The sequence below is a fragment of the Crinia signifera genome, chromosome 3, assembly GCF_055691185.1.
Source record: "Crinia signifera chromosome 3, ASM5569118v1, whole genome shotgun sequence".
Taxonomy (NCBI): Eukaryota; Metazoa; Chordata; class Amphibia; order Anura; family Myobatrachidae; genus Crinia; species Crinia signifera.
Window position 1 is genome coordinate 277,902,335 of NC_139219.1, and position 18,905 is coordinate 277,921,239.

The 18,905-nt window shown below is 44.0% G+C and overlaps 1 protein-coding gene across 2 annotated transcripts; it reads left to right on the forward strand.

Moving 5' to 3' along the window:
- The first annotated feature begins 841 nt into the window (after positions 1-841).
- Positions 842-14,497, forward strand: ERFE (erythroferrone). 2 transcript variants are annotated; one of them, XM_083178144.1, is made up of 8 exons: positions 842-1,486; positions 2,725-2,925; positions 5,640-5,751; positions 7,862-8,013; positions 8,289-8,397; positions 13,502-13,586; positions 13,716-13,794; positions 14,212-14,497. In XM_083178144.1, the coding sequence occupies exons 1-8, from the start codon at positions 1,361-1,363 to the stop codon at positions 14,308-14,310; spliced, it is 963 nt and encodes a 320-aa protein (XP_083034270.1). In that variant the 5' UTR covers positions 842-1,360; the 3' UTR covers positions 14,311-14,497. The 2 variants fall into 2 exon arrangements, with proteins under 2 accessions (XP_083034270.1, XP_083034271.1); XM_083178145.1 differs by having other exon boundaries at positions 13,716-13,784.
- Positions 14,498-18,905: the final 4,408 nt, after the last annotated feature.

The following is an 18,905-nucleotide window of genomic DNA, read 5'->3' on the forward strand; positions in this document are numbered from 1 at the left end:
TTTACTGTGGAAATGTGTGGAATGAGTAACACCCATTGTGCGAGTCTTACCATCTGACCTAAACTTTTTTGTTCCTTTTTGTCCTCTGAGAGGGTACAGGTAAATTTTATAAAGCTTCTAAAAATCAAAATAGGTGCTGTTGCCACAAAGTAGCAGCTATTTCGGTACTTATGTAGTATCTGGGCTGCCGATTTTTTGATTGTATGCCTTAAGTTAAGGCATACAATCAGATGCGATGCGATGCGATATCGCATCGCATCGCATCCGATATCGCATCCGATATCGGATGCGATGACCCGATTTTTCCATAGGAATCAATGTTAAAATGATTCCTATGGAAAAATGGGTCCTTTTCATACCCCTACTATCCAAGTGGGCATGGAGTTGGATATAAACCTGTGGCGAGCGTAGCGAGCCACCGAGCCCGAAGCGTGGCGAGCGAAGCGAGCCCCGCGAGGGGACGGTATTCGTCCCCTCGCGGGGCTCGCTTCGCTCGCCACGCTTCGGGCTCGGTGGCTCGCTACGCTCGCCACAGGTTTATATCCAACTCCATGCCCACTTGGATAGTAGGGGTATGAAAAGGACCCATTTTTCCCATTGAATTCCATGTTAAAATGGACTCAGTCCATTTTAACATTGATTCCTATGGAAAAATCGGGTCATCGCATCGCATCGCATCGCATCGAATCGCATGGTCGCATGCGATGCGATGCGATCTCCCGATCCGACCCGATTTAGAAATCGGCAGCCCAGATACTACATAAGTACCGCTATTTCTCTTCAAATGTACAGTACATGACAAACAACTACTAAGTCGGAACCTTTATCACGTTATAGACACAATGTAAGCCAAAGCAGATGGGAGACCTGTATTATTCCTAACTGCATTACACAAGGACTCCCATTTCTTCTAATGCTGATTCTTGGAATAAACGTACAACTGAAGTCAGTTTTTGAGCTTCCAATGTGCGTGTGTGGGGCGTAGGGTACACTGGCCTGTTATCTAAAATAAGAGGAGAGGACAGTCAGAAGGTACAGATACTGACACAGAGGAGACGACAGCATACAGGACACACACGGAGACTGTGGAGAAATCTCTATATATTTTACATGAAAAGTTTGCTGCAAGGGATTTCTTTTCTGAGAGCGGGAATAATTGTACACATCACTGCATTGCTATCAGAACAACCTGTATAAAGTACGGTGTGGATACTATATAGATACTGCTTACTGTGAGGTTTGGGTTTTTTAACGACATTCGGACCTGTTATACTGTAGGTTGCTGGAATTACTGTATCATTCGTCACTCATAGACCAGCATCAGTATTTTGAGGCATAAGTCAGTAAGTTTCTTGTGGCTATGGATGCAGAAGGCAGGCCTATCCCTCTACGCTGTGTGCTAATGACCATCAGTATGGGGGTGCCTCTCATTCTGCTCAGCGTTGGACCTGCCTGCACCCATAAGAACAGAGGATCTGCATTTCAGGTAGGTGTACTGTGGATATCTACTTACTGTACCTTGCTTCACTAAAAGCATTGATTCATTTTCTCCCATATTAAATGCAGTATTTTATTTATGCACATGTGAAATGTCACACGTACAGTACTGTATATTGATGCAGGTGTATTGTCCATAACATCTCCTCCCACATGCTCTGACTCCTCAGACTTTACCGCATCTGGGGCTGGGCTCAACATTTACAGCGGAGAACTCACTGACAACACACCTTGGTCTTAGCACCAGTCACCGGTGGCAGGAAAGATGGGGATAAGGTCATTGGGTCCCCAGCAAGTTGTTAGACAGTCATTAGGTCGACATGCATTTAGGTTGACAGGTGTCTAGGTCGACGTGGGTTAGGTCAACAGGGTCATTAGGTCGACATGGGTTAGGTTGACAGCCAAAATGCCGACCTTCCTGCATGTCGACCTAGACACAGGTCAACCTAGACAAGTCGACCTAATGACTGTCTAACAACTTGCTGGTGACCAACTGGACCACACCCGAAAGATGGCAGGATATGACTTCTTGCTTTGACACAATCACATCATTAGAAACTACTAAAAGCAGACAGTGGGCGACAAATGAGAGAGCCGCGAGTGATAGAGGGATAAGGTAGATTAGGTGGTGAGCTAACAGGCAGGGAACCCACTTCTGTTGTCCACCATCATACTCGTATTGGATGGAAGATGAAAGAGAGGGGACTCTGTGATAGACCCCCAGAAATACAAGATTGAGATGTAAGGTAATGAGGTGTGCCCACGGTCCAATCTCTAATATAATGCCCACGGTGTCAGTATCTATGAAGGCCTGTACATGCCGGGGGTTAAGATACTGTGATTTTCACAAGTGAAGTGTTTAATAAAACGGTCAATGTCCCCACCATACTTAAACAGCTTTCACACGCAAGATATATTGTGAGTCATAAACAGTACTGACAACCTCTCTATAGCAGGTATAAATAGCAGAGTATTATCTGTAACTATGCTACATGCAGTTTTCAAATACAAGATATATTGTGAGTCATAACAATACTGACAGCCTCGCTATAGCAGGTATAAATACAGAGTATAACATGCAGCTTTTAAATGCAAGAAATATTATGAATCATAACAATACTGGCAATCTCTCTATAGTAGGTATAAGTAGCGGAGTCTTTCAGGTCACTTGTTCCCTCTGACGCATTATAATGCTACAGTATAGTAATAATTAAATTATTTTTATAGGATGCCTCTGTCACAGTACTGCCCTCGCTAGGAATACCGGTGCTGACACCCCCTGTAGAGACCGATTCTACATTGGAGCAACCAGTAGAGAAAGTGTCAGGAATACGGAGCCCTGCCTGGGCACCCAGGCACTCCTGGCTGATGCTTCTCAAACATTCCGACCGTGTAGAAAAGAACAAACGGAAAGGAGACACCCTGCAAGTGAGATACTGCATATTTACTACACTTTACTATTATTTATGTATGTATAGAAATGAAGTAAAATTACTACCATCTACTGTTCATTTAAACACATGTTGGTATAACCATTTTAATAGGTGCTTTAAATTTAGCACATAAAGGGCCTTAGCTTTACCAAAATCAAATGGCCCCAAGTATGGGCCTTATTCTAGTTCATTTTTTCTGACAAAATCCTTCTTAGATGGACAAAACCATGTGCACTGCAGGTAGGGCTGATGTAACGTGTAGAGAGAGTTAGATTTGGGTGAGTTATTTTGTTTCTGTGCAGGGTAAATACTGGCTGCTTTGTTTTTACACTGCAATATAGATCTCACTTTGAAGTAAAACCCCACCCAAATCTAATTCTCACTGCACATGTTACCATACCCTCCAACTGTACCGATTTAGCCGGTACAGTACCGTTTTTTTACGGTCTGTACCGGCTAAATCAGAGTGTACCAAATGTACCGATTTTTAGGCAATCATCTGGGGCAGCACCGCAATCTCCAGCCACAGCCCCTCGTACTTGGAGTCGTGCGCGTCCTTCAACAGGAAGTCGGAGAAGACGTCCTCGGTGGTGATGTGGGTGATTGCTGTGGCTGCTGCCCGGGATCACCGCCGGTGGGAGAGATGCGGGAGTCAGTGTCGGGGTCCCGTCATTCCCTCTGCCCGTGCGACTCTGACACACTGAGCATACACAAACTGTGCACTGTGTGGTGGGGGGAGGCGGGTGTGCACTGTGCGCCGGGACATGGAGGCGGGCTGTGACTGCGGTGTATGAGGGGAGGGTGACCGTACAGCACAGACTCGCACAGAGCTTTGTGTGCCAGGCTCAGGTTCCTGCAGGACAGTCCTGCTGCTCAGTCAGTGCTCACTACATGTGTGTGTCAGTGTGTAATGTGTAAGATGTGCAGAGCTGGCAACATTGGAAGTATATCATTACTGAGCCTAAGGGCTCTTTGCTGAACCCCACTGTATTGATTATTATCATTTCTTCTATGTAACAGGGACTGGCTGGCAACTGGTTGGGGTTCTCTTAAAAAAAAAAAAAAGGCACAATACACATTCGGAAAGGGGGTGTGACCCACTTTAACATGTGGCCACGCCCCCTTCCCGAATGTGTACCGATTTCTGCCCTTCAGAAGTTGGAGGGTATGTGTTACATCTGCCCCACCTGCAGTGCACATGGGCCCTTATTCTGATCGGTGCGGCCGGAGCCGATTATGCGGCCAGGACCGTGTGTGAGAAACCCCGCCTTCCATACGGATCGCCAACTCCGTCCGTATGCGGTAAGAAGCTGTCCGAACGGACCGCACGTGTATTTTTCACGGAATACGCCTCCTCCATCTAAGGGAACCTCCCCCATCATTCGATGGTCGCAGAATGCAGGACCGTGTGCTCCACCAGCACCCGCAACCTCAGACCACATGGACATTTTTCCGTGCAAAAGCAGGGATCTGGGCGGGCAGCTGACATCCGGCGATGTCATATGTCCGCCCCCTACACGTGCGTCACGGCCGCATTACCATACGTACGCCCAGCGTTTTCATGGGAACTCCCATGAAACTCGGGGCGTATGCATATGGTAATGAGCCCAAATAGCCCTTCACGCCCCTCTCCACCCCCTGTTCGGAGTGTTCACATATCATGCGGGATTTGGCCGTATGTCCCGCTCGCACATGCGCAGACACAAAACATCGGCGGGCCGAACGCACGCGGATATATCCGCACCGATCAGAATAAGGGCCATGGTTCTGTCCATCTAAGAAGGAATTTGTCAGAAAGAGTGAACCAAAATAACCCCCTATGTGTCTAGCTTGCTGCAAGGAGTAGACTGAAGGTTCATTCAATTGACTGATTGACTAAGAAGGAGGGGGGCATATTATTCTAACGCAGTGGTGCCAAACCTGACCTCAAGATCTACCAACAGATCATGTTGGTCAGGCAACCAGTAGCTCTATAGTAGGAATGAATGCAGCATGTTTGACAATGTGACAGTTAGTAATGACTGCAGCTGTGCACCAGGTGATCTGAAAAACGTGGACCGTTGGTAGATCTCGAGGACTGGATTGGCCACCCCTGGTCTAACACCAACTAAAGATACAGTAGCTCTAGTTGCCATAGTAAAGCTTGATGTATGGATGGCATGCCACATCGGGTCAGCACTGATGAATGGGTCTGGTACATAAACATATGCAGCATTTATGTACCACCATCCATGCTGCATTACTGTCTCACAGCACTGAGGTCAGGGGTTCAATTCTGATCATCGCCCTTCATTCTCCCTGTGGTTGTGTGGGTTTCCTGCAGGTAACTGGGGTTTCTCCCACAATCCAAAAGTATACTTGATAAATAATTGTCTGCCAACATAAAATAACATTAGAATGAATGTGTGTGTGTATACATGTGGGATAGGGAATATAGATTGTAAACTCCAATGCAGTGACTGATGTGAATGTCCAAATATTCTCCGTAAAGCTTTGCGGAATATGTATGTGCTATATAAATAAATAATGATATTTTACCCTTGGCTTGTAAATCAATGTGATTTCAACTAAAGCTGTAAGTTTCTGACTCACACTCTCTTGAGCTGAGGTTTTTGGCACTTAGGAAATGAAAGAATAGAAGAATAAAAAAAATGAATGGGTAAATGGCTATGTTCTGCCGTACATAACACAGATTTGTTTTGCTTTCAGCATGACCGTCCGAGCCCAATCGGTCCCCCCGCACCTCCAAGACATCATAGTCACCCAGTCAATCATGTTTTAAGGGAGAAAAAACTAAACAGACTTCTACAGCTTCTGATTGGTGAGTGTCAGCATAAAGAGGTGCTCGTCTTTTTTACAGGTGCCCTAATCTCACGGCCAAATTAACAATGGAGCAGGGGGAGCTACAGCTATAAAAATAACCCCATCATCATAATATGATGGTTGCAAGCCACCTAGCTGGCCATAAGTATTACAATTGCTTTTCTAGTTTTCTCACAAAATCCAGAATACGTTCTATTTTCATATGTTTGTGAGACAGCGGCTCTGGTAGTGCAAGGGATGTTCCCACCCACATAGCAGTGACCACACCCACGCAGCACTGACCACAGGTTCTCCCCTTCTCTGTATGGGCCTGTAAAACATTTTCAACCCCAAGCCCATGGGGATACGGTCATTGGGTCTACAGTCTACAGCAACTAGGTTGACAGGCAGCAAGAGTGACATGGGTCTAGGTCGACAAGTCATTATGTCGACATGGGCAAGGTCGACAGTTAAAAGGTCGACATTGGGTTTTTCACTGTTTTTTGAGCCGACATGTGCCGACTGGTAGTATTTCATGCCCTACCATCCACTAGGGCATGGTGGGAGAATAAAAGTGTGCCGAGTGTAGCGAAGCAGCGTGCCCAAAGCATAGCGAGCGATGCGAGGGGATGCGGTGCACTTCAAACTGTGTCCATGTCGACAGTCGGGTCAAAAAACAGTGATAAAACCCATGTCGACCTTTTGACTGTCGACCTAATGCTTGTGTTGACCTCATGTCCTGTTGACCTTGTCCCATGTCGACCTAGTGGTGTCAACCCAATGCTTGTCGACCTAGTTGCTGTAGACCGAATGATCCCAACTCAGCCCATGTGGCCCTTCATCTGACCCTGGTCTACGTAATGATTCTCTTGTTTAGTACAATATTGCTGTAAGTGATCAGATTGGTCAATGTCTGACACCTGAATTGTTTATTGCACTGTAAGTGAAGCTTACATGCTGACATTCTGGCTGCCCCCTCTGGAAGCAGGGTCGGTAAAAGGCTTTCGGTACCCTAGGAAAAAACCTCAACCTTCTGTCCCCAACTCCACTCTGCCACCAAAACTCACTTTCCAGCCACTCAAGTAAAAGTGTGGACGTGTTGTCTTAGAAGATGCACAGCTGCCACCTGCATTAAGTACAACAGGAATGTATTCATCATAGGAATCCTTAATTATTGATGGCTACTGTGGTAACTGTCAATACATATACTGATTCTAATTTAATCTAATCTAATTTATACACCATTAGTTTTAAATATACAAAATCCATACATCCCACCATGACCTATTCTAGGAGCAACACAATTCTCTCTACTTGGACTTCCTTCTGAAGTTATGATTGTTGAAACACTTTTCTTATTGATGAAATAGTTCAAACACAGGTAACACCAATCATATATTAAGAGGCAAGTCCCGGTAGAGAGCATTTGTCCCTTCTGGAATTTATCATTTTGGGAGATAAGCCTAATCTAATACAATGCCCCACCACACACTTCCACTGGGTCCCCATCTTAAATTCCCCATGCACCCCCAAGTCTTCATTCAGCCCTGCATGCAGCGATTGATTACCATTGGCACATGCAGTGAACATTTACTCACAAACTTTGGGAGCGATAATGCGGATGGCTACAAAAACGCAAGCACACCGGCACCATTTTCTGGATGTGTCCTAGTCCGGCACTGGGAATCAATTTGCAGTTGGACTTCACCTGGCATCTTAGTTGACACAATTGGGTTACATTCTATGACACAATTGGGTCACATTCTATGACACAATTGGGCCGCTGAGAAGTTCGATGGTGCGACAGTTGTTCCATCTTTGAACTTAAGCATCATCATACCCAACCCTTGCAACATGGTTTGTTCCAGTAACAAAATGACTTGCTTTTTTTGCTTTGCTTTCATCACAGAAATAAACCCCAAAATAAGTTGATAGACTGTCAAGCTATTGCGGCCAGATTACTATGGGACTTTTAGTTTTGCAACAGCTAAACAGCCTCAGATTGTCTACCTTTCATCTAGATTTTATGTGTTCTGGGTTTCAGTATAGAAGGTTTCATACATCTATTTTTGAGGGGCAGTTTTCCACCAGGAGCATTAGAAATATGCTAAATATCTATGTTCTGATAGATGGTCTGTTGAGACAGAAGGATGTGGAGTACAAACCAGATAATGGATATACAACACCTAAACTCCCTTCAAGATTACATGCGGCCTTTGCCTGCAAGACTGCCAGCGATATTCACTTCGAACCTGGAGACCTGAGGGAACTCTCACAAAGGGTGAGTAGTCTCAAGATCATTTTTAAAAAGAAAAAAAAACCCTGTTTATTTAGATTAAAAGTATACGTAACTACTAACCCCCAATACACCATGCAGATTTAAAGCTTGGGAAAAATAGAATGATCGTAAAGACTTAACTTTCTAATAACCTATAGATGCTATGCTCTAGTGTGCATCCAGAAAAGAGCTACCAGCTGTATCTCAGCACAATACATTAGAAAGTTCTAACACTCTCGTGAACAGGACTAATACAATGTACGTCTCTCTATCTGAAGCCTAATTTAGAGGGATCATTTTACAGAGGAGGCGGCCTGAACCTCACCAGTGGTCGATATACTGCTCCATTCAGCGGACTTTATGCATTCTTTGCAAGGCTTCAGATTGGTGAGTATCAAGTCAAGCGGGATGTACGGCATTGAAACTAACTTGGTTTTACCTTGTAAAGGATTGCTGCTGTGTATAATATAAAAAACCCAAAGCGTTGAACATCAGCAAGCAACCCCACCTCCTGGAAAAACTTGGACCCTATAATATATGCTCCCAGGGCTTAATCATGTCGAGAAGCAGCGGCTCTTAGTAGTGATAATATATGCAGGGCTATTTTTGTGCAGGCTCCAGCAGGAACTGAGGCCCTTATTCTAGTTCACTCTTTCAGACAAAATATTTCTTAGATGGACAAAACCATGTGCACTGCAGGTGAGGCAGGTGTAAAACCCCACCCAAATCTAATTATCTCTGCACAAGTAACACCTGCCTCACCTGCAGTGCACATGGTTTTGTCCATCTAAGAAATATTTTGTCTGAAAGAGTGAACTAGAATAATGGCCTCAGTTCCTGCTGGAGCCTGCACAAAAATAGCCCTGAATATATGTAAGAGTATACGCATTTAGTACAGGGAAAAAAACAATTATTACAAGTATCTAAGAGCTAAGGAATAAATGCAGATCGGTGTAAATGACTTAATTTAATAATACAGGTGGAGTATCCCTTATTCAAAGTGCTCGGGACCATAAGCATTTTGGATAATGGATTATTACGTATTTTGGAATCATTTATATTTCAATGAGGGGTCTTCGATTTATGTTGTATAAGCACATCAAACACATGAAATACATACAAATATATTTTATTATTTGTGCATGAACCAAGATTTTAAAACATGAAACATGAAAAAAGTTTGTGTACACTGAATTTGAATGGCAAGCAATAATTTTCTTGCACAGATTTAGTGCCAGTTACATATGTCCCCAGTAGTGCATTACACATAATGTCCCCAGTAGGTTTTTAGCCAAAAAAAGTACTCTTTGGAGTATCAGATTTTTTTTTTAACTTAGGGAACATGACTTCAACTACCACACAAATCCCTGTTGGCAAAATAGTCACTGATTTACTGTTGTACAAGAAGACAACTCAACAGACCCACTGACATCCTGAGCCTGCACACGTTCCTCCAACACCCATATGATGCCACTAACAGCACCAGGACCAATCTTTCTATGAACGCGCAGAAGTATCGACTGGAAGAAACCTACTGTATAAATCTCTCTAAAATCCCATGGGACAATAAGGTACATCTGTGAGTAACATGTTTTGGAACAGAACCAATTCCAACTTGTTCATACAGTATGCCATCATCTCAATGTTTTGAGGACTATTTCTTCACAATTTGCTGAAAAATGTTTGTGTTGAAAGTTGCGCAAAATATACCTATAAAAGGTAACCGTCATCCAAGTTTTCACCGCTGAATACAAACAATGATATTAGCAGGGACTATTAGTATGGTCTAACTCAAGCTTTTTTGACCAACTTCTTACAAGTTTCCTCCACAGCAAATATTCTGTTTAATACAAATCTTGGTTCTTGGGCATTGATCCAAAAGATGGCTTCTGCGGTGGACCACAGATACGGACACTGGCAATGAGAGAGGACTACCTAGTAGTTGATAGTAAAAACCTGGGACAAAATGGTTTCCTCCCTGATAAGCACCTAAAGAAAAAAGTTAGATACTGCCCTGATCCAGAGGAAGGGAATCCTTATCACACCTCATAAGAGCAGCCATGATGGCCATCATTTTGGTTATCACTTGTGTGGGGTTGTCGCAAAGCCAATAGGGAGTTTCAAAACTGCAAATGATGGGACAGAACTACAAATCTAAGATCTTCTTAGAATGGAAAATGCAAATAAGAATCCTTGACATTGATTAAAACCATAAACCCTCCCCATTTCACACCATTGATGATGGAATTCTACATCTGAATGTTGAACCTGTCCACCCCAAAATAGATGTTGAGGGTTTTGAGTTTAAAATGTATCCAGACTGAATGTATCCAGTTTTACCGTTGAACCGAACACAGGTTTGAATAGAAGCCAAACTCTTCATTTCTATGGCCATTGGTGCCATCAAACTCATGATTAGTAACATGTGAACAGCTTTTACCAAACCTGAGATTTAGGGGCGGATTTATTAAGCTCGTTGAAGTGATACAGTGTCTGGTTTTTATCACCGGCCAAACAGCTCATAACTGTGAAGTTACAGGCTTGGTTTAAAAAATGACAGGTAGGAGCTGATTGTCCGGTGATAAAAACCAGACAGTTTATCAATTCAGAAAAAAATGAGGGGTGAGATTGCGCTAGATTGATGGCAGAAAGAGGCTGATGGTGAATGTAAAAAACACTTTTAATTAATACAATTGTAACACTTAAAATTGACAAAAGTATGCATAAAACATCTCATTAAAAAGAGCAGGTGTATGAGAATGCTGCGTCCAGTAAATATGATCAGATATCACCTTATTGTGGACCCAGTTAATAGTGGGGAGAGAGGAGGGGGGAAGAGGTAGGTGTTGGATCCTCCAGACAAATAATATCCGTTCCTTGCGTTGCTTCCTCCAAATTAATAACGGGGGTTATCTTTCTCCCGATTGGAATATCTGAAGCCGTAGGTGGTCCACTTAGGTAGTTGAGACGGGTACCTTAGAGAGGTGGCGTTCCTTCAGGTGGGTGGTATCCCGCTTACTTGATAAAAAGTGGCCAAGGGTGGTCTGGTTTGGTTCCCAAATTGTTATCTCAGGTGTGTAGCCTCCACAGTGATTATCACCTGAATATTCCCAGGAAAGCAAGTAGTATGAAAACATCTGGGTGCTTATCTGAAAAGATGGTCCATACATTAATTAGAACACCTTTGAACTATAATACTGAATTTAAGCCACTGATCTTAGAACAGTAGCGTTTTGGTCCCCATCATAGGAAGAAGTAGTAAAGTAGATTGCTCAAAATGTGTCATGTTTATTTAAGCACTTTGTCCTCAATGACCAAGACTGTTTTCTTCAAAGTTGCCTTTTTGACAATGGAATTTTGCCTTTACGGACACTGTAAAAACCAATGTTGATCTCCATGCTTTTGACAATATAAGACATGATCTAATAAACTCTGGAGAAGACTTCGACACTGCTTCTACCATAAATCAGTAGATATAGCAAACAGACTACTGAAGCTAAAATTCTAGACCTAGTCAGAATGAATAGCATCTCGAAGATATGCAGATGCCTCGAGTGTATTTAACCAGTCCACTAACTCAGACATAGATACCCCTCACTAAGCGTTTGGGGAGTTGTTTCCATCACTTTTACACAGCTAAGGGACCCAGTCAACTATTGAACCATGCTGAGATTTCAGATGACAACAACAAAAAAATATATACATTACCAGTCTGGAAGTCTCCACTACATTTTTGCACTGGGAAGGGGGATGTTGGGAGAGGTAGTTCTCCTTGCTGCTGCCTCCTGGGTTCCTGTTGCACACACTGGGGTTCCACACAATGCACACATACTACATACACCACTTTGCGGGGGTAAATAGTTAGTGACTAATTAAACTAATTGGAAACTTTCAATTGCTTAAAAAGTCCTTTGGGGGTGCTGCAAGGGTGCCAGAGCAAATTCCCCCAAATTTTTCATAAGTGGTAATGATTTTAGGAAAAAAAAAAAAATTAAGACTTGCTCTGGTTTGGGATGAACAAAGATGCAATGATACAGGAATCACCACCTCATTTTCCCACTTTGAACTGAATAGGAAACCCTTGCAGCTGTAGGGGGAAAAAACCCCACACAGCGCGAGATTTCAAGTCTTTCAATTGAATATGCCCCAGCGTCTGTGTAATCTGTAAAAGTCACATTACGTTTTAGCACATACCCTGCAGAACAATTGTGGAGAAGGGGAAGTAAGCAGATACCGCTTCCTTTATTCCTTCCAAGAAGTTCCTTCTCCAATTCACTCCCTTCATGAGATGCACATTCCAAACCTTTTCCAGGATAAGACCAAGCTAGCACTCGGACATTTCAGAGACCCATCCAGCGCACAATTCTCTAATAAAGGAAAGAAAACCTAAACAAGGCGCTGAGCCCAAGCCACTTCATCCAGGGGCACCGCTGAGGGCCCGAGTGAGCCCTGGCACTCAAAAGGCATTGGGCCATTCATTGATGGAACCGCAAACAAAATGGAAGGGGAATCACCTGCTTTTACAACCGGGGACAGGGTATGCGTGCTTAAACACAGATTCTGGCAGTGATTTTGCCAACACTTCCTGCATAGACGGCTCACAGGATGTGCATAAGCCTGTGATATTTTATATATGTACAGCGATGTACTATTGCAGACCACCAGTCAGACCATTATCAGAGACGACCGGTGCAGGAGTATTAGACAGATAATAGCACACAGCCTTATGCTGGATACACAATAAGAGGTGTCAAATGTTTCTGGGTGGTATGAAAATCTGGTAATGTATGGGAGCAAACTGGCCAGTGCTCCAAAACACTGATAGACAGACAAAAATGGGAATTTAGACAAACTGGTTAAATAAATTTGATTTAACCAATTTATCCAAAAGACCATTTTTCTAATTCTCAGGCATTTGGGAGCAATTGGTTGACTGTCATTTGCTCCTTTACATTACCACATATGTGAAAACACATGAGATCAGGCATAAGTCCCCGATCACGTGTATTATTGCGGGTCAAGCAAACAGATTTACTAAAGCTTTTAAAAACTATGGCCCTTATTCTTGTCCCCCCACCAAGGCTAATTCCTTCTCCAATGGACAAAACCATGTGCACTGCGGGTGGGGCAGATGTAACATGTGCAGAGAGAATTAGATTTGGGTGGGGTTTTACTTCAAAGTGAGATCTATATTGCAGTGTAAAAATAAAGCAGGCAGTATTTTCCCTGCACAGAAACAAAATAACTCACCTAAATCTAAATCTCTCTGCACAAGTTACATCTGCCCCACCTGCAGTGCACATGGTTTTTTTTCCATTTGAGAAGGAGTTTGCCTTTTTGAGTGAACCAGAATAAGGGCCTAAATGTGGAGGTGTTGCCCATAGCAAACAATCAAATTCTGTCTGATCATTTTCTAGGAACATGCATTAATAAAAGCACCATTATTTTCTGGTTTTGTAGTCCTATACTGTACTTCATTCTCTGTTCCTAGACTTCCAGAACCACGTGCAGGAAAGGACTCCTCATGGATTTCTACGTGTGCAGCTTTGCAAAATGTCTCTTTGCCAAGATAATTGGTAAGTGTTTTAAACTTCCTAAAAACATATAAATACACCACGTCTAGCTTTAAAAGCGACATACTGTAGAACTGTAAACATGTAAACTACAACACCATTGTAAACATGGTACAATATATGTTTCTCTAGGTCAATGCAACAAATCAGCAGTTTTACAGGCAATGAGGCTGCAGCTACAGTCATCTTGAATGGAATATTGTATGTACAGGTAAATATCTTTTTAATTATCTAAGACAGGCCTGGGCAATCTCCCCAGCTGTTGTGAAACTACAAGTCCCCGCATTCTAGAATTAGTAGGAGGGTATGCTGAAACTTGTAGTTTCACAACAGCTAGCGTGTAACAGGTTGGCCAGGCCTGCAAAGTCCAATAAAAGTAATACATGTGCTTTTCATGTTCTCAGTAATGCTATATAAACAAACCTACGGCCTGTGAACAATGTCAGATGTAATTTGATAAACAATATACAGTAAGTAGACCTGTGCTGTGTGCACTTCAACATCCTGCACTGTAAATGCTCCTGTGTCTAACACAGCATAGATAGTACAACTCTATTACAATGCATCCGTTTATTAGACAGTGATTTCCCATCCTTTCCCTGGTCTAACCTTGTTCTATTCTCTGCAGGCAGGACAGTACGTGTCCCTCTTCTTGGAGAACAGGATGGACTCTTGGATTGTCCTTGTGAAGGGCTCGGACTTCAGTGGTGTGCTCTTAGGACAATAATGTATGCCATGATTCCTGGAGGAACATGATTTAATAAAACAAGACTTTGTGCTTCACCTGTATTTTGGGTACTCTTTACCTAGAAGGGCGCCAGCGATTGGAATCGCGGGCGTCGGGGGTAAAAAATCACGGGCATCGCGGGTAAATCGCGGGTACATAAAAATCGGCTGCCCGCGATGACCGCGATTTTCCCATAGGGAACAATGTTAAAAAGGCTGATTGACCGCGATTTTCATGTAAAATGCCTCAATGCCCGCGATTTTACCATAGGAATCAATGTTAAATGGGCTACAGAGCCCAAATAGGCACAATTAACCCTTAAATGTCCCCCCAAATTTTTAACGCCACCCCACGATCCACGCCAACCCGAAGCGTGGCGAGCGCAGCGAGCCCGCGAGGGGCGGCGGTACGCGTCCTCCGACCTTTTCATGCCCTACTATCCACGTCGGTGTGGAGTTGAGAATAGAATAGTGTGGCGAGCGCAGCGAGCCACCGAGCCCGAAGCGTGGCGAGCCCCGCGAGGGGACGCGGATACCTTCACAGGTAAACGCGTCCCTTCGCGGACTTCACAGGTGTCCGCGTGGCCACGGACACCTGTGAAGCCCGCGAGGGGACGCATATAACTGTGAAGGTATCCGCGTCCGCTCGCCACACTATTCTATTCTCAACTCCACGCCGACGTGGATAGTAGGGCATGAAAAGGTCGGAGGACGCGTACCGCCGCCCCTCGCGGGCTCGCTGCGCTCGCCACGCTTCGGGTTGGCGTGGATCGTGGGGTGGCGTTACAAATTTGGGGGGACATTTAAGGGTTAATTGTGCCTATTTGGGCTCTGTAGCCCATTTAACATTGATTCCTATGGCCAAATCGCGGCCATTGAAGCATTGAATGGAAAATCGCGGTCAGCACAAAATTTAACATTGAACCCTATGGGAAATCGCGGTGATCGCGGGCATCGCGTCGCGGCCGTTAATGTACTGCCCGCGATGCCCGCGATCACCACGATGGGCGCCCTTCTAGGTAAAGAGTACCGTATTTTGTAGTGTTCCCCAGGCAGTAAAAGGTCACAAGCAGGCCCTCCGCCCTCTTGGTTTTCTTCCCGCAATATCCCCACTCACACTCAGGGCTCTGATATTTCATGCCCACCCATCCCAGGATCAGCAACTGCTAGTTTTCAACTGTCACTCACTTTATCACCATTTGATTTTCCCCTGTGTACGGTCTGCTCAAATGTTTTGACAATACAGTACATGTTGTATCATCTTAATTTATTATTTTACGTGTAATGGCTCTGCAGACAATCGTAATAACTGTGTGGACATAAAGGCTACAAGTGTATTGTTATTTCTCCAATTAAAGACTCATTTAAAGATTTGCTTACAATAAAATTAATTGCAAAGCATAAATCTTTTAAAGGTCAATGCTCTACAATAAAAATAACAACAACAACAACAACAACCACCAGCATGAAATGGGGCCCTACACACAGGGCGATTTCAGGGCATTTTCTAAGAAATATACCTAGATCTCTTAGAAAATGCCCCTACATCGCTCTGTGTGCCAGGAACATAGCGATGCGTGGCCCCACGCGTTGCTATTGCCTGGTTATTAATATCCAACATGCTGGATAAATCTATAATCGCCGTTGTCATCGCCAGTGTTCTCACCAGAGAACACTGTCCATGATAGATCGCTCAGCGGCACATGGCTGTGCAGCACTGTGTGCTGAGCGATCTAGAACCGATCAGAAGGCTCTCACATCTCACTGTGTGTGTGTGGGCCCCATAACACTTTAGTTTCTCGCCTTAAAGTAGAGAATGCAGTAGCTCTCCCTGTCTGCCTGCAGAGGGGACTTTCCAGTCTGTAACAGCATTAATAAGGATGCACGATTGTAAAGGATACATGTTCACAGAGACTTTACATATTTCTCTCCATCTAGCATGTACTTTTATTCTCATCTGTCTTTTGTTTTATACAATAATTTACACAATGATTATTTGTTCAATGTTGCTGCATAAATTTTATGTACAAGTGCCTAATTTCCCAGACCAATAACCAGACTCTGACCTGAAGCATGGAAGTGATAAGCTACTCTGGGTTGCAGAATATTGAAATGTGTAATTTGACACCAAGAAAACATGAAAAAAATCATGTCGACCTTTTCATGTGTCGACCTATTGACTGGTTACTAGACCTTGTCTATCAATTTGACCCTAACCTATGGAACATTACAGCCAGCAATTTGTACACCAAACAGGCAATCCGTCAATTTTCTGTTTATATGAACACACAATATAACTAAGATGTAGCCGTCAGCCAGATTCATGGCAGCTTATAAATGGAACACTGTGCTATTCAACAAGCCACTGGCAACTGATTATAACTTAGTACATCTGGCCCTATGAGATAAAAGGGTTACACAAAACCATCGGTGTTCGATTGAACGGTATACGGTCACTAGGTCTACAACTACTAGGTTGACATGGGGTTAGGTCGACAGGGTCATTAGGATGAGTCGACAGTCAACAGGTTGACATGGGGTTTTAACAATGTTTTTTGTGCCGACAGGCGTTATTTCATACCCTACCATCCACTAGGGCGTGGTGGGAGAATAACGTGCCCGAAGCATGGCGAGCGCAACGAGACAGGCGAGGGGACGCGGTGCACTTTTTTAGTGTCCATATCGATGGTGTTGAAATTTGGGACAAAAAAAAAGGTGAAAAACCCCATGTCGACCTTTTTACTGTCGACATTCCCCATGTCGACCTTCATGCATGCCGATCTAGTGGTGTTGACAGTTGCTGTCTATCCAATGATCCATACCCCAATTGAACATCAATTATTGTTACGGTAAACTAAAATGAGGGGGTTTAGAAGAGCAGATAACAATGGAAAGTACAGTTCTAGCCTAGTACACCGCAATAAGGGCCTGATTCAGACCTGTTCCTTGGTAGCGTGTATTCGATGCCTAGCGAGCAGGTAAATGCCGCCCCGCAGTCACCCCCGCACGGAGGGAAAATCATTCATTGGTCGCTCACCATTACATTTTTTTTACCTTTGTTCATAATAAAAAGCCAGGACTTATTTTTCATTTAAATGCTGTCCACCACTGATGACATCATGTGATGTCAGCAGCCCGCCCAAAGGCAGGCATAGACATCGCTGCATCTGCAGGGGCACACCCATACACTGCTGGGAAATGCCCTGCTTCCGCCTTATGCCAGGCCATACTGGAGCAAACAATGCTACAAAGCCCTTTGCGGGCTCTGTGTATATTTGAGTAACCTCTTTGCACTGAGACGAAGGTGAAGTGTTTATCCTGCAGCCAGTGCAACCAAACCATTCCATGGATGTGAGGTCAGGCAGATAGGACACAGCTGGTGACAATTCACTGTCCCTAAAATTACCTCTGGGGGTTTATTTACTAAGCAATGGGTTCCAAAATCCAGCGCTTCTGGTTGTGTTTATGCACAAAATGATGAATGTATGCACACCAGCCATATGTATTTGCTTTACAAAGAAAAAAGGTCTTAATCTATTAAAGAAAAAGACAAAAAGACGCCTGTGATTTGAGTTGGTTCTCAAAAGCAGCTGCTGGGTATGGAATAGAGCAAACAGAAATATACAAATAAAGCAGCACTTGTCTGCAACGAGAACATGCTCACAACAATTAACGAAAAAACGTTTTCTATAGAAAATAATTAAAATGAAGACATATACATAATTATTACAATGAAGATAAATAATGCATGTATAAAATATAGATTGGTTTATCCAATCCTGGGAGTGAGCATATCAAAGTGTTGGTTGTTCAGAAAAGGATTGAAGGTAAGTGCACTTTACCCAAGACTAAGTTGTGGATCACTGTTCCCAGATGTTAAGAAGTCGGAATAACAAAGGTCCTCTCGATTGACAGGGTGTTCCAATTGGTGCCGCTGGAGGAGTCTGAAGGGACCAGGTGGGTAAGTTCGGAACAACCTGGTCCCTCCACAGATTCCTCCAGCGGTACCAATTTGAGACACTGTGGTACTCAAGAGGACCTGTGTTACTCCAATCCTTCAACATCTGGGAACAGTGACCCACACTTACCCATCTGGTCCCTCCACAGACTCCTCCAGCGGCACCAATTGGGACACCGTGTCAATCGAGAGGACCGGTGTTATTCCGACTTAACATCTGGGAACAGTGATCCATATTTACCATCCAATGAACAGTGATCCACAACTCAGTCGGGTGCCGGACGGCATTTTACCCAACGTCGGGATCCCGACTGTCAAAACACCGACAGCCGGGTTACCGGCGGCCACCGGCTATTTTCCCTTGTGACGGTCCACGACCCCCATAGAGGGAGAATAGCGAGCCACCGTGCCCACAGCACGGCGAGCGCAGCGAGTCCGCAAGGGGTTTAGTTGCGCTCAATATGCTGTCTGGGTCCGGCCAGTCGGGATCCCGACGTCTGGCTAATGACTGTCGGGATCCCGACTGTCGGACCCCTGTACCACACCCACTCAGTCTTTGGGTAAAGTGCACTTACCTTCAATCCTTCCAACACTTTGGTTTATCCAATCCTGTGAGTGAGCATAGCAATCTATATTTT

What these genes read in the sequence shown, in the direction of transcription:
- ERFE (XM_083178144.1), top strand. Translation starts at nt 1,361, where the DNA reads ATGGATGCAGAAGGCAGGCCTATCCCTCTACGCTGTGTGCTAATGACC. An exon ending in GGAAAGGAGACACCCTGCAA is followed by an intron (nt 2,926 to 5,639) that starts GTGAGATACTGC and finishes TTTTGCTTTCAG; the next exon opens with CATGACCGTCCGAGCCCAAT. An exon ending in TCTCTTTGCCAAGATAATTG is followed by an intron (nt 13,587 to 13,715) that starts GTAAGTGTTTTA and finishes ATGTTTCTCTAG; the next exon opens with GTCAATGCAACAAATCAGCA.